The sequence below is a fragment of the Hypanus sabinus genome, chromosome 1, assembly GCF_030144855.1.
Source record: "Hypanus sabinus isolate sHypSab1 chromosome 1, sHypSab1.hap1, whole genome shotgun sequence".
Lineage (NCBI taxonomy): Eukaryota > Metazoa > Chordata > Chondrichthyes > Myliobatiformes > Dasyatidae > Hypanus > Hypanus sabinus.
The window spans coordinates 160,037,591-160,051,575 of record NC_082706.1 but is presented as its reverse complement, the minus strand read 5'-3'; the positions used below and the strand labels follow the sequence as shown (position 1 = coordinate 160,051,575).

Here is a 13,985-nt window from a genome sequence, read left to right as displayed (position 1 = left end):
AGCATTGGCAGAGAAACAACTTGTGTGCGTAGTGCAGAGCAGTCGATCAGCCATATGTCAAATGCTCATAACATCCAGGAAAATGGCGCCATCAGGTAGAGACAAGGGGCCTTCCATCTGGCAAGTTCCCTCAGACCTTCATTTCAGCACCATAGCCTGAGTCACTCTCTCTGTCCTCCTCAACACCCCAATAACTACGTGCACAGGAGGCCATGGTGGATTCTGGTGCAGCAGGCAACTTTCTGGATTGGGCCCTGTGTTTGAATCTTTGACTCCCTACCAAGCCTATATCTCACCCCTTCTGCATAACAGACCTTCTCAGACATCCCTTGGGGGTCTGGGATGGTCAAAGCATACAGCCAGCCTGTGCACGTGAGCATCAAACAGCACAGCAATTACATTCAATCCCTCCTTATTGACTCACCAACCACTCCACTCATCTTAGCTTATCTGTGAATCTCCACCCACGAACCTCACTCTACCTGGTCATCCGGTTCACTGCTGAGTTGAGGTCCCACCTGCTGGACTACCTGCCTGCAACCTCACTTGACCTCACCCTGTAAGTCTGTGGAGATGGAGGAAATTCTCAATCTAACTAGACTCCCACGGGAATAGCACGACTTAGCCATCACCTTCAGTGAAAGAGAAGCCAGCAGCCTGCCACCTCACAGATCATATGACTGCACTTTAGAGCACTACCCATCCCTGATTTTGTCTATTCTCCCTCTCCCATTCTGAGACCCTAGCCAAAAATGACCACTTTGCTGAAGGACTACACCATCCCTGTCTCTAGCCGGTGTAGGATACGTCTTTGCCAAGAAGAATGATAGGGTCTCCATCCCTCATCAACTACCGTGGACTCAACAAAACCACCATTAAGGACCACTACTTTCTCTCCTGATGGGTAGTTCATTCACAACACTCCACGGAAACTCTACAATCCGATCCAAATCTCAGCAGGCTACACAGCATCTATGGAAGGAATAAATGGCCATCATGAAGGGCCTTGGCCTAAATTATCGGCTGTTTATTCCTTTCCACAGATGCTGTGTGGCCTGCTGAGTTATGTGTGTTACCTTGGATTTCCAGAATCTGCAGATTTTCTCATGTTTCTGATCCACATCTGTCAGCAGGATGAGAAGAAGACAGAATCATAACATCCACTGACCACCATGAGTACATGGTAATGCCTTTCGGACTTTCTTGCAGTCCAAGCCTTCACTAATGAGAACCCCTGAGATATCCTCCACAGGTATGTGCTCATCTACTTGATAACATGTTCATTTTCTCAAAGAATCCGCAAGGCCACATCTGTCACATCCATTCAATCCTTCAGTGTCTCCTCAAAAACCAACAGTACTGCAAGTTAGAGAAATGCCAGTTCCACACCTCAATCATTTCCTTCCTGGGTATTGTCCTTTCACTCAAGGCTTAACCATGGACCCAGGGAAAGTGCACACTGACTCGCACAGGCTCTCACCCTGGTTCATGGTCCCTTTAAGATTACCCAGAGCATCATCCCAGTCACTTAACCATCTCCAGCTGCCACTGTCCCTGAAGATCACACCTACCTTCCATGTGTCGGGCCCCAAGCCTGTGGTCCATGGACCACTCAAGCCACTGAGCTTACACCTCCTTAACCAAGGATGGTGGAAGGTGGTCCCATGATGGATCCATGTTGTTGTGGACAGGGTGTGCATTACCTGATCAACTGCGAAGGATACGGCCTGGGTGCCGTCTAGTTTCATCTTGGATCCATCACTCATCGAGGAGTTCCACCAGACCCATCTGGATCCTCCTCGGCTGGCGGGTTCAGGCCATAGGAGGTAGGTCCTCTCAGCTCTGCTCAGGCAGGCAACTCCCAGTCCCCGTCCAGCTAACAGGTATCACCTAGTACTTGTTTCCAACTCATGACTTGCAGCCAATTTAAACCAAGCTCTCATCCACAGTCCTTTTCATTCATAGTATCCACTCTCTCCTGTTCTGTGGCCCATGGTGGCTTGTTATTTTGCAGTTTATTATTAAAGTTATTGCTTATCACTTTGTCAACTCCACTGCTCTGCATTTGGGCCAAAACTCTTCTACATTTTCTGACACACGAAGAGTTGAGTGGTAGTGTGGTGAACTACATTTACCAGTCTTGACACACCCCCCCCCCCCCCCCCGCTGACTGCTCCTGTGGCTCCTCCCACTGACCGTGGCTCCTCCCACGGACCCGGTATAAAGGTGATTGGAGCCTGAGCCCTGGTCTCAGTCTCCAGGATGTAGTGTGGTGGTCAATTGCTGCTTGTTCTTTCTTCCAGCCAATAAAAGCCTATATCTCGCCTCACGTCTCGGAGAGTTATTGATGGTGCATCAGGTAGTGATTCAGTCTGGGAACTCAAGATGCTTTTATCCTCCTTTGTTAGAAGGCCAATTGTTGATCCTTCCTTTCCAATTTATGGTCCTATCATAGTTGCTGAGCACACCAGTCAATGAGACCCATGCAAATACCGTGAGAGGGTGGATCATCATAGAAAATGCAGTTTGTCTTTGAATAAGAGATTCTAGAACTTGTGTAAATCAGAGGACTTCTTGCAATGTATGCCCAGATGGTGTGGAGACTACATCACCGTGTGCTCACCTTGTGATTCTTAGCAGCCTGTGCCAGAGAGAGAAAGCAGCATGCAGACACAGAGCTTGAGGCTTGTGAAGCACAGGCTGGAGAACAGCAGGGCCCAGAAGAGCGGGAGGGAAAAGAAGGCTAACAAGAGAAGTCCCAGCAGAGTATCATGAGTCTCACCTTGCTGTATCACACGGCTATTACATGATTCCCTGATAGGGAGACATTGTTTTTAAGGAGCCTGTTAAATTCCAGCTGATGTTCTCTGCATTCCAAGCTTTACTGCCAACTTGATTAGCCAGTAGCCAGTAGAGAGAACCCAGATCAAATGTAATAATCCCTCACATGCTCCTTTGCTGATTCACCAGCATTACTCAGCATTTAACTACTTTATCTATTCACTTAACTGGCTTCTTTAACTTTTTACAATGATGACTGAGACTGACACAGTTTATCAAGACTGTGAGATCTGTTTCTCAGTGGTTAAGTAGGTGCTGATTCTCATATCTGGAGGAGATAGTTGGAGCCACCTCCTTCCAAATCTCTCTGCGACGTCTTTTGCAGGTATTCCAGCCCAAAAGCACACAATCCCTTCTTCTGGACATCTATTTCATTTACAAAAATGCCGCTTAAGACAAGTCTCCCTTCCTTTTTGCTGCAGCCATTATGTGTGAAGCTGCTGTGATGAGTGTAAGTTCAAGGACTATTGTTCTCCTCAGAAAGCTATGTAGCAAATTGTCATAAAGTATTTTCAGTTGATTTTTGTCAATTTAGGAAGTGCGAACTCATGTTATAACCACACTAACTCAGTTCTTAAGATATTTTTAGTCTTTTTATTGTTTTGTTTTGTTTTGCTGGTGATCTAATTGGGCATGAGCACTACATTCAACACAGGTTCACCCACCAAAAGGGGATGAAATCTAATTTTTAGGTAATTATAAGTTTCTATAAAGGAAACTGACAGTGTAAATTTGTCACATTTTAATTACAACCCTCCACTAGAGGCGGTACTGTAGAGCGTCAGCCTTATGTCAGTTTCTACCCAAAACTCCAACCAGCCCTGGATTTCCGCTACACAAACTGTGATAAATTTTCTAACATACCTGTACTAAACCAAAGATCAGTTTCTGCTGTATAGCTCCAACTTCCCTCAAACTTTCTGCTGCTGTATTGTTGTGACTTCACTAGAAACTCTGCATCAATAACTGCACTTCTAAGGAAGTTAAGGCAGCGGCCAAAAATCTGAAGGAAATCATGCATAATCAGCTTTATAAACAATCTTATATCAGCCTTTAATCTGACCCACCTATCCCCATCAAATCACCAATTCCACCCTACCACCACCCTCAACCCTGACTCCTTCACCATGACAATTCCTAGTTGAACTAGCAATGCTTAGCATTCATGCACCAAAAGTCACAAATCTTGCAAGTATCACAAGTTTTAATTCGCAAAGTAAAAAATAATGATAAATTTTAAATATTTTACTCATTAACAATAATTTGTATAAATAAGAGTGGCACATTTAGAAAGAACTGGCTAATTATTTGGAAGTTGGTGACTGGTACAAGTGATGAATTTGAGTATCTTATTTTCCAAACAGTCGGTATGGCCTGATGAATCATAATGTTATCTAATTGTCCAGATCTGCAAAAGGATCAGCTGCACATCAGTCCATCAATGGACCAATAATAATAATATTCTGGTACGATCTCAAAGATGGTCACTTTGTGTCATTGCATTACAAGAAAGATTTGTTTCTTACTGTGAATGAAAGTACTGAAAAGAGAGATTTGAAATATGCATGTCATTTCTGTGTCAGTTTGCTATACTTGCATTCATTCGTGCAGGGAATTCCGATCCACAATCTGATTTTGATCCACTCCGCATTGTGGCAAATGCAACATACGCTCAGTTGGCTTTATCATGTGACATCAGTCAGATTAGAATAAGACTCCAGATTTTAAAAGATGCGATCATAACAAACAATTCCAAAACAATTCAACCTAAAGAATCAGTAGGCTCATTTAAAATAACACTTTCTATATTGGTTATACTTGTTGAACCTTGTGTTACTTATGTGTCATCTAAAGGATATGATGTCAATCAGGTTGGCATTGCTCACATATCCAATTTTATTGAAATTGACAAGCATTCAAGAACTAAAAGACTGATTGAAGAAAAATTTTCAATGCCATTTTGCACACAGTACTTGTCAAAAATGTACCTTTTATTGCATGCAAAATATTTGCCATTTATAACATTTCTTTATACTTAAATCCAGCAGTTAAATTTTCTCTGTACATTTTCATTCAAATTTTAAATATATATTATATATTGATAAAACTCTATAGATGGCTGTTTTTGTACAAAATACACCACTGAAGTTAGTTCCTGTGGTGCAAATTTACAGTATTTTCCTTAACCATGTACGTTTGTTATAAAAGCAACAATGTACATTTTGAAACGTGCCATATTTTAATGAAAAAAATAGAAAAGTGCATTATTTTACAAGACTGCAGTAATTGTAAAGACAATGTAAAATATATACATATTAGTGCATTCATTACAAAAAGATGCAATCTCAATAATTACATTTTATACATGAGTCTGAGATCTAGCTTGAGTTGTAAACATGTTGTTACAGCTTCCTATCATTTAAACTATTTCATAGTACAGCAAAAATTTAATCAGCTTTGGGAATAACAGTTAAATCATTTAAAACTGTTAGACCTTCTGGAGAGGAATCTTTTGTTGTTGTTGTTCTTTTTCTATTCTTACTGTCTTAAACCAGGCATTCAAAAACTAATTCCAGGTCATGCAAGTCTTAGCTGAACTAAAGAACTAAGTGCAACTCTAGCCATTCATTTCTACTCCCTTCACTTAAGGCCAGAAATAGCAAATGGCCAGAATTGCTGAAAAAGCATAAATACTCATCATAAATCAATAAATATTAATTGCATTATTAATTTCATTACTAGTTAAGTTGTCTTTTCAGTTATAATGCATACCAGTTTTACAAAGCGCATGCATTTTAACTGGCATGCTAAAATGATCTTTCTGCACTTCACAATCCAGTGTTAAAGAGCCAGCTGTTGAAAGTACAATGGTTTATCTGGTATACTGACTGCTTCATGTGTTAACAGGCATGCTATTTCAGCAACACAATTTGGGTTCTTATGATCTGATAGTTAATTCTGAAATGTGGTATTTAAACTGTTTTACAAAATTAATACCTAATGCATTGTTTCCTCATTTTCATCCAGAATACGCTTTCATTTTAACAATTTAATGTTCCTCTCAAGCACATTAATACTAATCAAAATGTCCATTTGCAAGTAGATTTGATGGATACCCAGTGTGTTGCTTGTCCCTAAAACTCCAGCTGCCACCTGTAAGGCATATTGTCGCTGCTGTGGAGCTGTTACTAACCATGCTTCATGCTTGGTTTCTGAGTCTCAGAGAAAGGCTTTTTTTTTGCTGCTTCTTCTCCAGCACGTTCAATAATAAATTAAAATGAAAAGAGTTTCAAATGGACTTCCTCCTTCTCATGAGCCTGTGGTTTTCATTGAAGCTGTGTAAACCAGGTGACACAGAGCTCACAGGGGATGGGAACAGACTGTTTTTCAATGTACTCGGTGAAATTTCTTCTATCTTGTAAGATACTGAGTGAAAGTAATGAGGGTTTAATTGTGAACTGAAGGAATTCTGGTGTGATACCACCTGATTGGTATACTCGTGGGACCTGTAGCACATGCAGGAGCAAACAGACTGCAGGTCTGTGACTTCAGTTTTGTACCTTTGTCGGCCCTGTTGGGCATCCTCCTGGATATGGATGATCATGCTGTTCCTATTCCCTGCCAAAGAAGCTCGCTCTTCGGCATCCCGCCGCTCATCTTCACTGTTCATGGTCAAAAACCTGAGAACCACCAAGTTGAGAAAAGCTCCAATAACCGTTAAACCAACTAAAATATACATAAAGCTAAAGGCCACATAGAGTGGCCTTTTTTGCAGGGCCTTATCTTTCTGGAGGGCCACAAAGTCCCCAAACCCTATTGTAGTCAATGTAATAAAGCAATAGTAATATGCATGAAAGAAGTTCCAGTCTTCATAATGTGCGAAGGCAGCTGCTCCAATGCATAGGGTCCCCATGCAGGAGAAGAAACCCACAGTCACCATGTTCTCCATTGACACATCTGTGCTTTTCATGCCGAGGCATTTCTTTATCCGTTTCAAAAGGTACTTGACAAATGTGTTCATCCGTTCTCCCAGACTCTGGAACATGACTAGGGTCAGTGGTATTCCCAGCACAGCATAAAACATGCAAAAAGCTTTACCTGCATCTGTGTCTGGAGCAGCATGGCCATATCCTGCAAACCATAAAAGGAAAATCATTAATCAAATTGCACTCAAGAACTCTCAGGCATTTGTGTACTTCATTCTGAAATCAGAAAATACTTCAAACCTTAAGTGGCTTTCTCCCCTTTTGGAAAGTGTTCCGTTTTTGACATGGTATCATTACTCAGCAACTTTAGACAGTTGTGTTCCTTTCACAATGCAAAGCATTTCACTAAAATATTTCGAATATGCACATAGCCATTGCGTAGAAAGCTAGGCTTAAAAAAATTATTGGATATGTTGTTTTCATTAAAGGATGAAATATCAACGAAAGATTAACTATAAGCATGTTAAGATCATTTGAATGACGACATTAGCCAACAATGGTCATGAATAATCCAGAGGGACTATAAATTCAAGCAAGCACGGGAATTAAACCACTGCAAAATGAACCCAAGGTCTCACAATTCTTAAATGAAACTCCTTGAAAAGAGAAAATTTGAGAATTATTATTTTACTGATGATTCAAGTTCATTTGAAGATTAGAGACTGGGCCTTGATCAACCTAATTCATTTAATATGTGGATGGCATTGGTAAAGGCAATATTCATTACACTATTGGAATGCACCTGGACCCATGCTTTCAGAGGTTTTATTTTAGACTACAACTCAGCTTTTAATTACATACCCTTTGATTCCAACAAATACATATGTTGACTGACAAGATTTGAACCAGGACTTACAAATACAAGACAAAACTAGGACCTAGTACTTTGTCATCCTTTGATTTAGATCTGTTCATGGCATAATATAATAAATAACCTGGCTTCAAAAGAGTTCTGAATTAAATAGTGATCAAGCTAGTAAATAACTTATTTCCCTACTATGTCTGGTTTAGAATTACAAACAAAGGAGAGAAGAGTATATTTTTTAACATTACATTTGGATCTTTTGTAATGATTATTGCCATTATGAGGTTCCGCACACGAGTCAGCAGATGAGTCTGTCCCACTTTTCTGGTTGGGAATAAACGTGTCCTTAAGGCAAAGGGGAGAAGAAAAGAAAGTTTACTGTATCAGGCACTTTATTGAATGAATGCACAGGTATATATTTGATTCTTTTTATTTAATTTCATTACATCTACACCCAACTATTTTGTTAACAGCTGCCAAGAAAACATTTTTGGCTTAGAATATCCAAGAAAGTTTTGCATAGTTGCACTTTGCATAGTGGAGCTGTGGCATAGGAGTGTAATTCCATGGTGCTTACTTTACAAATGTTCACAAAATGCATTCATTTAAATGACTATGTACAAATTTTCTTGTTCAATTGATCCTCTTCTGACTTGTACCTGACAAAATCTTACTCATGTCGTTAATATACAGCACATCATTTAAAGAGTCACAATGATTAGGTTTCCTATATCGTCACATATTCAGAGTACATATTCAAAATTCAATGTAAATTTATTATCAAAGTACATATATGTCACCATATATAACCCTGAGATTCATTTTCTTGTGGGGATACTCAATAAATCTATAGAATAATAGCCATAAGAGAATCAATGAAAGACTACTCAACTAGGGTATTCAATCAGGGTGTCAAAGACAACCAACTGTGCAAGTGCAAAAAGGAAAAAACATAATAGTAATAAATAAAAAAGCAATAAATGTTGAGAACATGAGTTGAAGAAACCTTGAAAATGAGTCCATTGGTCATGGGAACAATTCAGAGATGGGGCAAGTGAAGGAAAGTGATGTTATCCCCTTAGCTTCAAAAAGCCTGATGGTTGGGGGTAGTAACTGTTCCTGAATCTGGTGGTGTGAATTCTGAGGTTCTTCTCCCTTCTTTCTGATGGCAGCAGTGAGAGGAGAGCAAGTCCTGGGTGGCAGGGCTCCCAGGTGAATTATGCTACTTTCCTATGAAAGCATTTCTTGTAGATGTGTTCAATAATTGGGAGGGCTTTACCTTTGATGGACGGGGCCAGTTCCATTACTTTTTCTAGGATTTCTGTTCAAGGGCATTGGTGCTTCCATATCAGGCTGTAATAGAAACAGTCAATATACCCCCCACTACATATCTATAGAAGTTTGTCAAGGTTTTAGATATCATGCCAAATCTCCACAAACTCCTAAGAACGTAGATATGCTTTCATGCTTCCTTTATAATTACACTTCTGTGCTGGGCCCAGGATAGGTCCTCTGGAATAATAACACCCCGAAATTTACAGTTGCTAACCCACTCCATCTCTGATCCTTCAATTAACACTGGCTCATGGACCTCTAGTTTCCTTCTCCTGAGTCATAACCAGCTCCTTGATCTTGTTAACATTAAGAGATAGTTATTAAACTATCACTCAGCCAGATTTTCAATTTCCTTCCTATTATAGCTGATTCATCACCACCTTTGATTCGGCCTACAACCATGGTGTCCAACCAAAGTTGAATGCAGCATTGGAGCTGTGCTTGCCCACACAGTCATAAGTATAAAGTGAGTAGAGCAGGGGACTAAGCACACAGCCTTCTGGTGTACCTGTGGAGATTGTGGAGGAGATGTTTTTGCCAATCCAAACTGACTTGGGTCTGCAAGTAAGGAAATCCAGGATCCAATTGCACGCAGAGGTATTGATACTAAGGTCTTGGAGCTCATTAACTAGTTTTGAGGAGATGATGGTATTAAGTGCTGAGCTGATAAAGTATCAGTTGATGGTGTGTATGGATTTTTAGAAGGCCTTTGACAAGGTGCTACACATGAGACTGCTTAGCAAGCTATGAGCCTATGGTACTACAGGAAAGATTCTAACATGGATAAAGCAGTGGCTGATAGGCAGGAGACAAAGAGTGGGAATAATGGGAGTCTTTTCTGGTTGGCTGCCAGTGTCAAATGATGGTCCACAGGGGTCTGTGTTGGGACCAACTCTTTTTACATTATGTCTCAATGATTTGGATGATGAAATTGATGGCTTTATTACAAGGTTTGCAAATGATATGAAGATAAGCAGAGGGGCAAGTAGTTTTGAGGAAAAACAGAGCCTTAGACAGATTAGGTGAGTGGGCAAAGAAATAGCAGATGGAATAAAATGTCTGGAAGTGTATGGTCATGCACTCTGGTAGAAGAAATTAAAAGAAATTTAGAGAATTTCTTTTCTCTAAATGGAGAGAAAATACAAAAATTGGAGGTACAAAGGGCCTTGAGAGTCTTTGTGCAATATTCGCTAAAGGTTAATTTATAGGTTGAGTGTGGTGAGGAAGGCAAATGCAATGTTAGCATTCATTTCAGGAGGACTAGAATATAAAAACAAAGCTATAACACTGAGATTTTATAAAGCAATGGTGAGACCTCACCTGGAGTATCGTGAGCAGATTTGGGTCCCTTATCTTAGAAAGGATGTGCTGAAACTGGAGAGGGTTCAAATGATGTTCACAAAAGTGATTCCAGGATTGAATGGCTTGCTATATAAAGAGCATTTAGTGGCTCTCGGCCTGTATTCACTAGAGTTCAGAAGAATGAGGGGAGACCTCATTGAAACCTATTGAATGGTGAAAGGTTTTGATAAAATGTGGAAAGGATACTCCCTGTAGGGGAGAGTCTAAGACCAGCAGACACAGCCTCAGAATAGAGGGGTGTACTTTTAGAATGGAGATGAGGAGGTATTTCTTTAGTCTAAGAGTGGTGAATCTGTAGAATTCTTTGCCACAGCAGCTGTAGAGGCCAAGTCTTTATGTATATTTAAGGCAGAGGTTGATAGATTCTTGATTGGTCAGGGCATGAAGGGATATGTGGAGAAGGCAGGAGATTGGGGCTGAGAGGAAAATTCAGTCAGCCACGATGAATTTGTGTGCTGAGCCCTCTTCTGTACTCCCTTTTCACCTATGCCTGCATTCCTGTACATGGTTCTAACTCCATAATCAAGTTCGCAGATGACACCACAGCGGTTGGCCTGATCAGAGGGGATGAGGAGATGGCCTACAGGGACAAGGTCCAGCACCTGGCCACGTGGTGTGCCGACAACAACCTGGCCCTTAACACCCAGAAGACCAAGGAGATCATTGTGGACTTCAGGCAAGCTAGGAGCCACACTCAAGTCCCCATCTACATCAATGGAGCTGTAGTGGAGCATGTATCAAGCTTCAACTTCCTTGGTGTCCACATTTCCGAGGATCTCAACAGGTCCCTGAACTCCACCATCCTGATCAAAAAGGCGCAACAGCTCCTTTATTTCCTGTGGACCATCAAGAAAGCTCACCTCTGTCCCAGGATACTGACAGACTTTTACTGCTGTACCATTGAGAGCAAACTCACCAACTGCATCTCAGTGTGGTATGGCAATTGTCCCATATCAGACCGTAAGGCACTCTAGCGTGAGGTGAAAACTGCCCAGCGGATTATCGGCACCCAATTGCCCATCATTGTGAACTTCTACCATAAACGCAGCCTGAGCAGGGCAAAAAGCATTATCAAGGATGCATCTCACCCTAACCATGGACTCCTTACTCTCCTCCCATCCGGTAGGCACTACAGGAGCCTCCGCTCCCGCACCAGCAGGCTCAGGAAGAGCTTCTTCCCTGAGGCTGTGACCCTGCTGAACCTCACATCACAGCACTAAGCAGTATTGCGCCCATATTGTACTGTCTCAGTACTTCTATATTTGTGTGCTGTAGCACTTACTTTTTACTCGCAGTTATTTTGTAAAGAACACTATTCTTTGCATTTCTCGTTAGATGCTAACTGCATTTCATTTGGCTTTGTATCTGTACTCAGCACAATGACAATAAAGTTGAATCTAATCTAATTTAATGAAATGGCATTGCAGACTCGATGGGACAAGTTGCCTAATTCTGCTCCTATATCATATGGTCTTCTGGTCTAAAGTGCATCCTGATATATGCATCTTTTTGCTGCCTGGAATTTCCAGAGTAGAGTAAATTGTCAATGAGGTGGCATCTGCTGTGGACTTGTTGTGCTAAAAGGCAAATTGGAGCAGATCTCACTCACTTCTCAGGCAGGAGTTGATATGCTTCATCACCAGCCTCTCAAAACACTTCATCACTGTGGATACAAGTGCTACTGAGTGATAGTCATTGAGGCAAGTCACCATGCTCTTCTTCGGCACCTGCTTGGAATAGCTGGGTACCTCCCATGGCTGATACGAGAAGTTAAAGATCTTAGTGAACATACCAGACAGCTGAATAGCACAGGTCTTTAGTACCTGGCCTAGTACCCCATCTGACCAGATGCTTTTTGTGTGATCATCCTCCTGAAGGTTGGTCGCACATGGGCTTCAGAGACTGAAATCAGGGGGTGTGGGAGTTTATGGGGGAACTTCCATATTTTGACAGTCAAAGCAAGCATAGGTGGAAGCAAAGCCCTACTCTCTCCTATGTTGCTTGATTTAACTTTACAAGAGGTGGCAGTACTCAAGCCCTGCTGCAACTGTTCATTGATTCCAGTTTGCTCTGGAGTTGCCACCTTGCTTCCAAGATGGTTTTCTGGGGATCATAACAGGACCTCTTATAATGTTCATGGTCACCAGACTTGGAGGGCTCTGATCTGGCTCTCAGCAAATTTTAGATTTCGAGGTTCATCCAGGTTTTCTGGCTGGGGAAGAACCTGAGTGATTTCAATGAGACACACTCATCTACAGCTGTTTTAATAAAGTCCATTACAGCCATGGTGTCTTTATTCAGATCCGTAGATGAGTTCTTGAACATGGGCTGGTCTACTGACTCAAAGCAATCCCTCACCCACTCCTCAACCTCCTGCAAACACCTCTTTGTGGTCCTAATCTCTGGAGCTTTACTCTTTATCCTCTGCTAACTTGGCAAGTAGGTCAGCCAAGTGATCAGATTTCAATATATAGTATCCAAGGCTATGATTTCTGGTGTTATGTAATGTTTAATTTTTCATCACACTGAAGTTGTATTACATTTTACTATAGTCTTTTATGACATCAACATTTGTAAAATATGGAAGAGCTAGCTTCTGTAATTGATTTGCTTAAACATGTACTGATTAATGTGCATCAGCTATCCACACTGAGTTCTCTGTTCATCATTTAGCTACGACAGCATTTAAAAAAGGAAGAGAACTTACAGTTCATTGGGGATTTTCACTGCACACCAGTTGTTTACATTGCTTGCTGCTTGTTTTAAACCAGTTTTTCAAAAATTTGACATATGTTGCCATCATTGTTCAGTGTAATTTTGGCATGAGTCAGATCAAGGAGAATCTGCCCCATTAATTATTTTGTCATATCTTTTGTATTTGTGGGATATTCTTCTGTGCAAAATGGCTGCTTTATTTGCTTACATAACAATTAAATACCTCAGGATACTTTTTCTATTAATAGCTCTTTATAAATACAAATAATTGTTGTCATCATTTGTGCTTCAAAGGAATTTACTGTGTATGAAATATTTAGGTATTTCAGGAAGGAGTAAATAAATACAATCTATTCTTTATTCTATGAAATACTGTAAGTTCACAGTGTCTGCCATACATCTATTAACACAATCAGAGTTAGGGATGCTATCGGTTACATTTTAGCAAAGATGATTTTATTCCGTGGCAATTTCAAACAGAGATGGTTGAATCATTTGTATCGCTCCAGGCTTATTACTTTCTACATTATTCATGAAAAGTCCATATTTTATCTTCAATTTATTGCTGATTGATGACATTGACACCAGAAGGACTGAACTGTACACTCTGTATTATACTGAAGATATTTATTTAAGATATGGGCACATGAAAACTCTTATATCTTCGAACAAATATTAAACTGCCAAACTGTGAGAGCATAATAATACCGAGGAAAGGGTCAGTAATATAAACAATGAAAAAATGGAATTGGTTTCATTATGTATACAGAACTGTGTCCTAGATTAGTCTGAGTTTACCTAAAAACGTTAAGTGCAAACGTGAATCAAATTCCAAGAAATTAAGTTGAATAAATAGGGATTATAAAATGAAACAAAAACAAAAGCTAAAAATACAACAGACCAGCCAACATCAACAGGATAAAATGATAAACTACTCAAAT

General features: G+C 40.5%; 1 protein-coding gene across 1 annotated transcript in view; it reads right to left on the bottom strand.

The window, feature by feature from the left end:
• Positions 1-4,968: 4,968 nt before the first annotated feature.
• kcnk9 (potassium channel, subfamily K, member 9) overlaps positions 4,969-13,985 on the bottom strand; it is an 88,559-nt gene continuing 79,542 nt past the window's right edge. Inside the window, exon 2 of the mRNA XM_059950775.1 lies at positions 4,969-6,972. Coding sequence (XP_059806758.1) covers positions 6,131-6,972 — 842 coding nt within the window. The 3' untranslated portion in view covers positions 4,969-6,130. The remainder of the gene's footprint in view (positions 6,973-13,985) is intronic.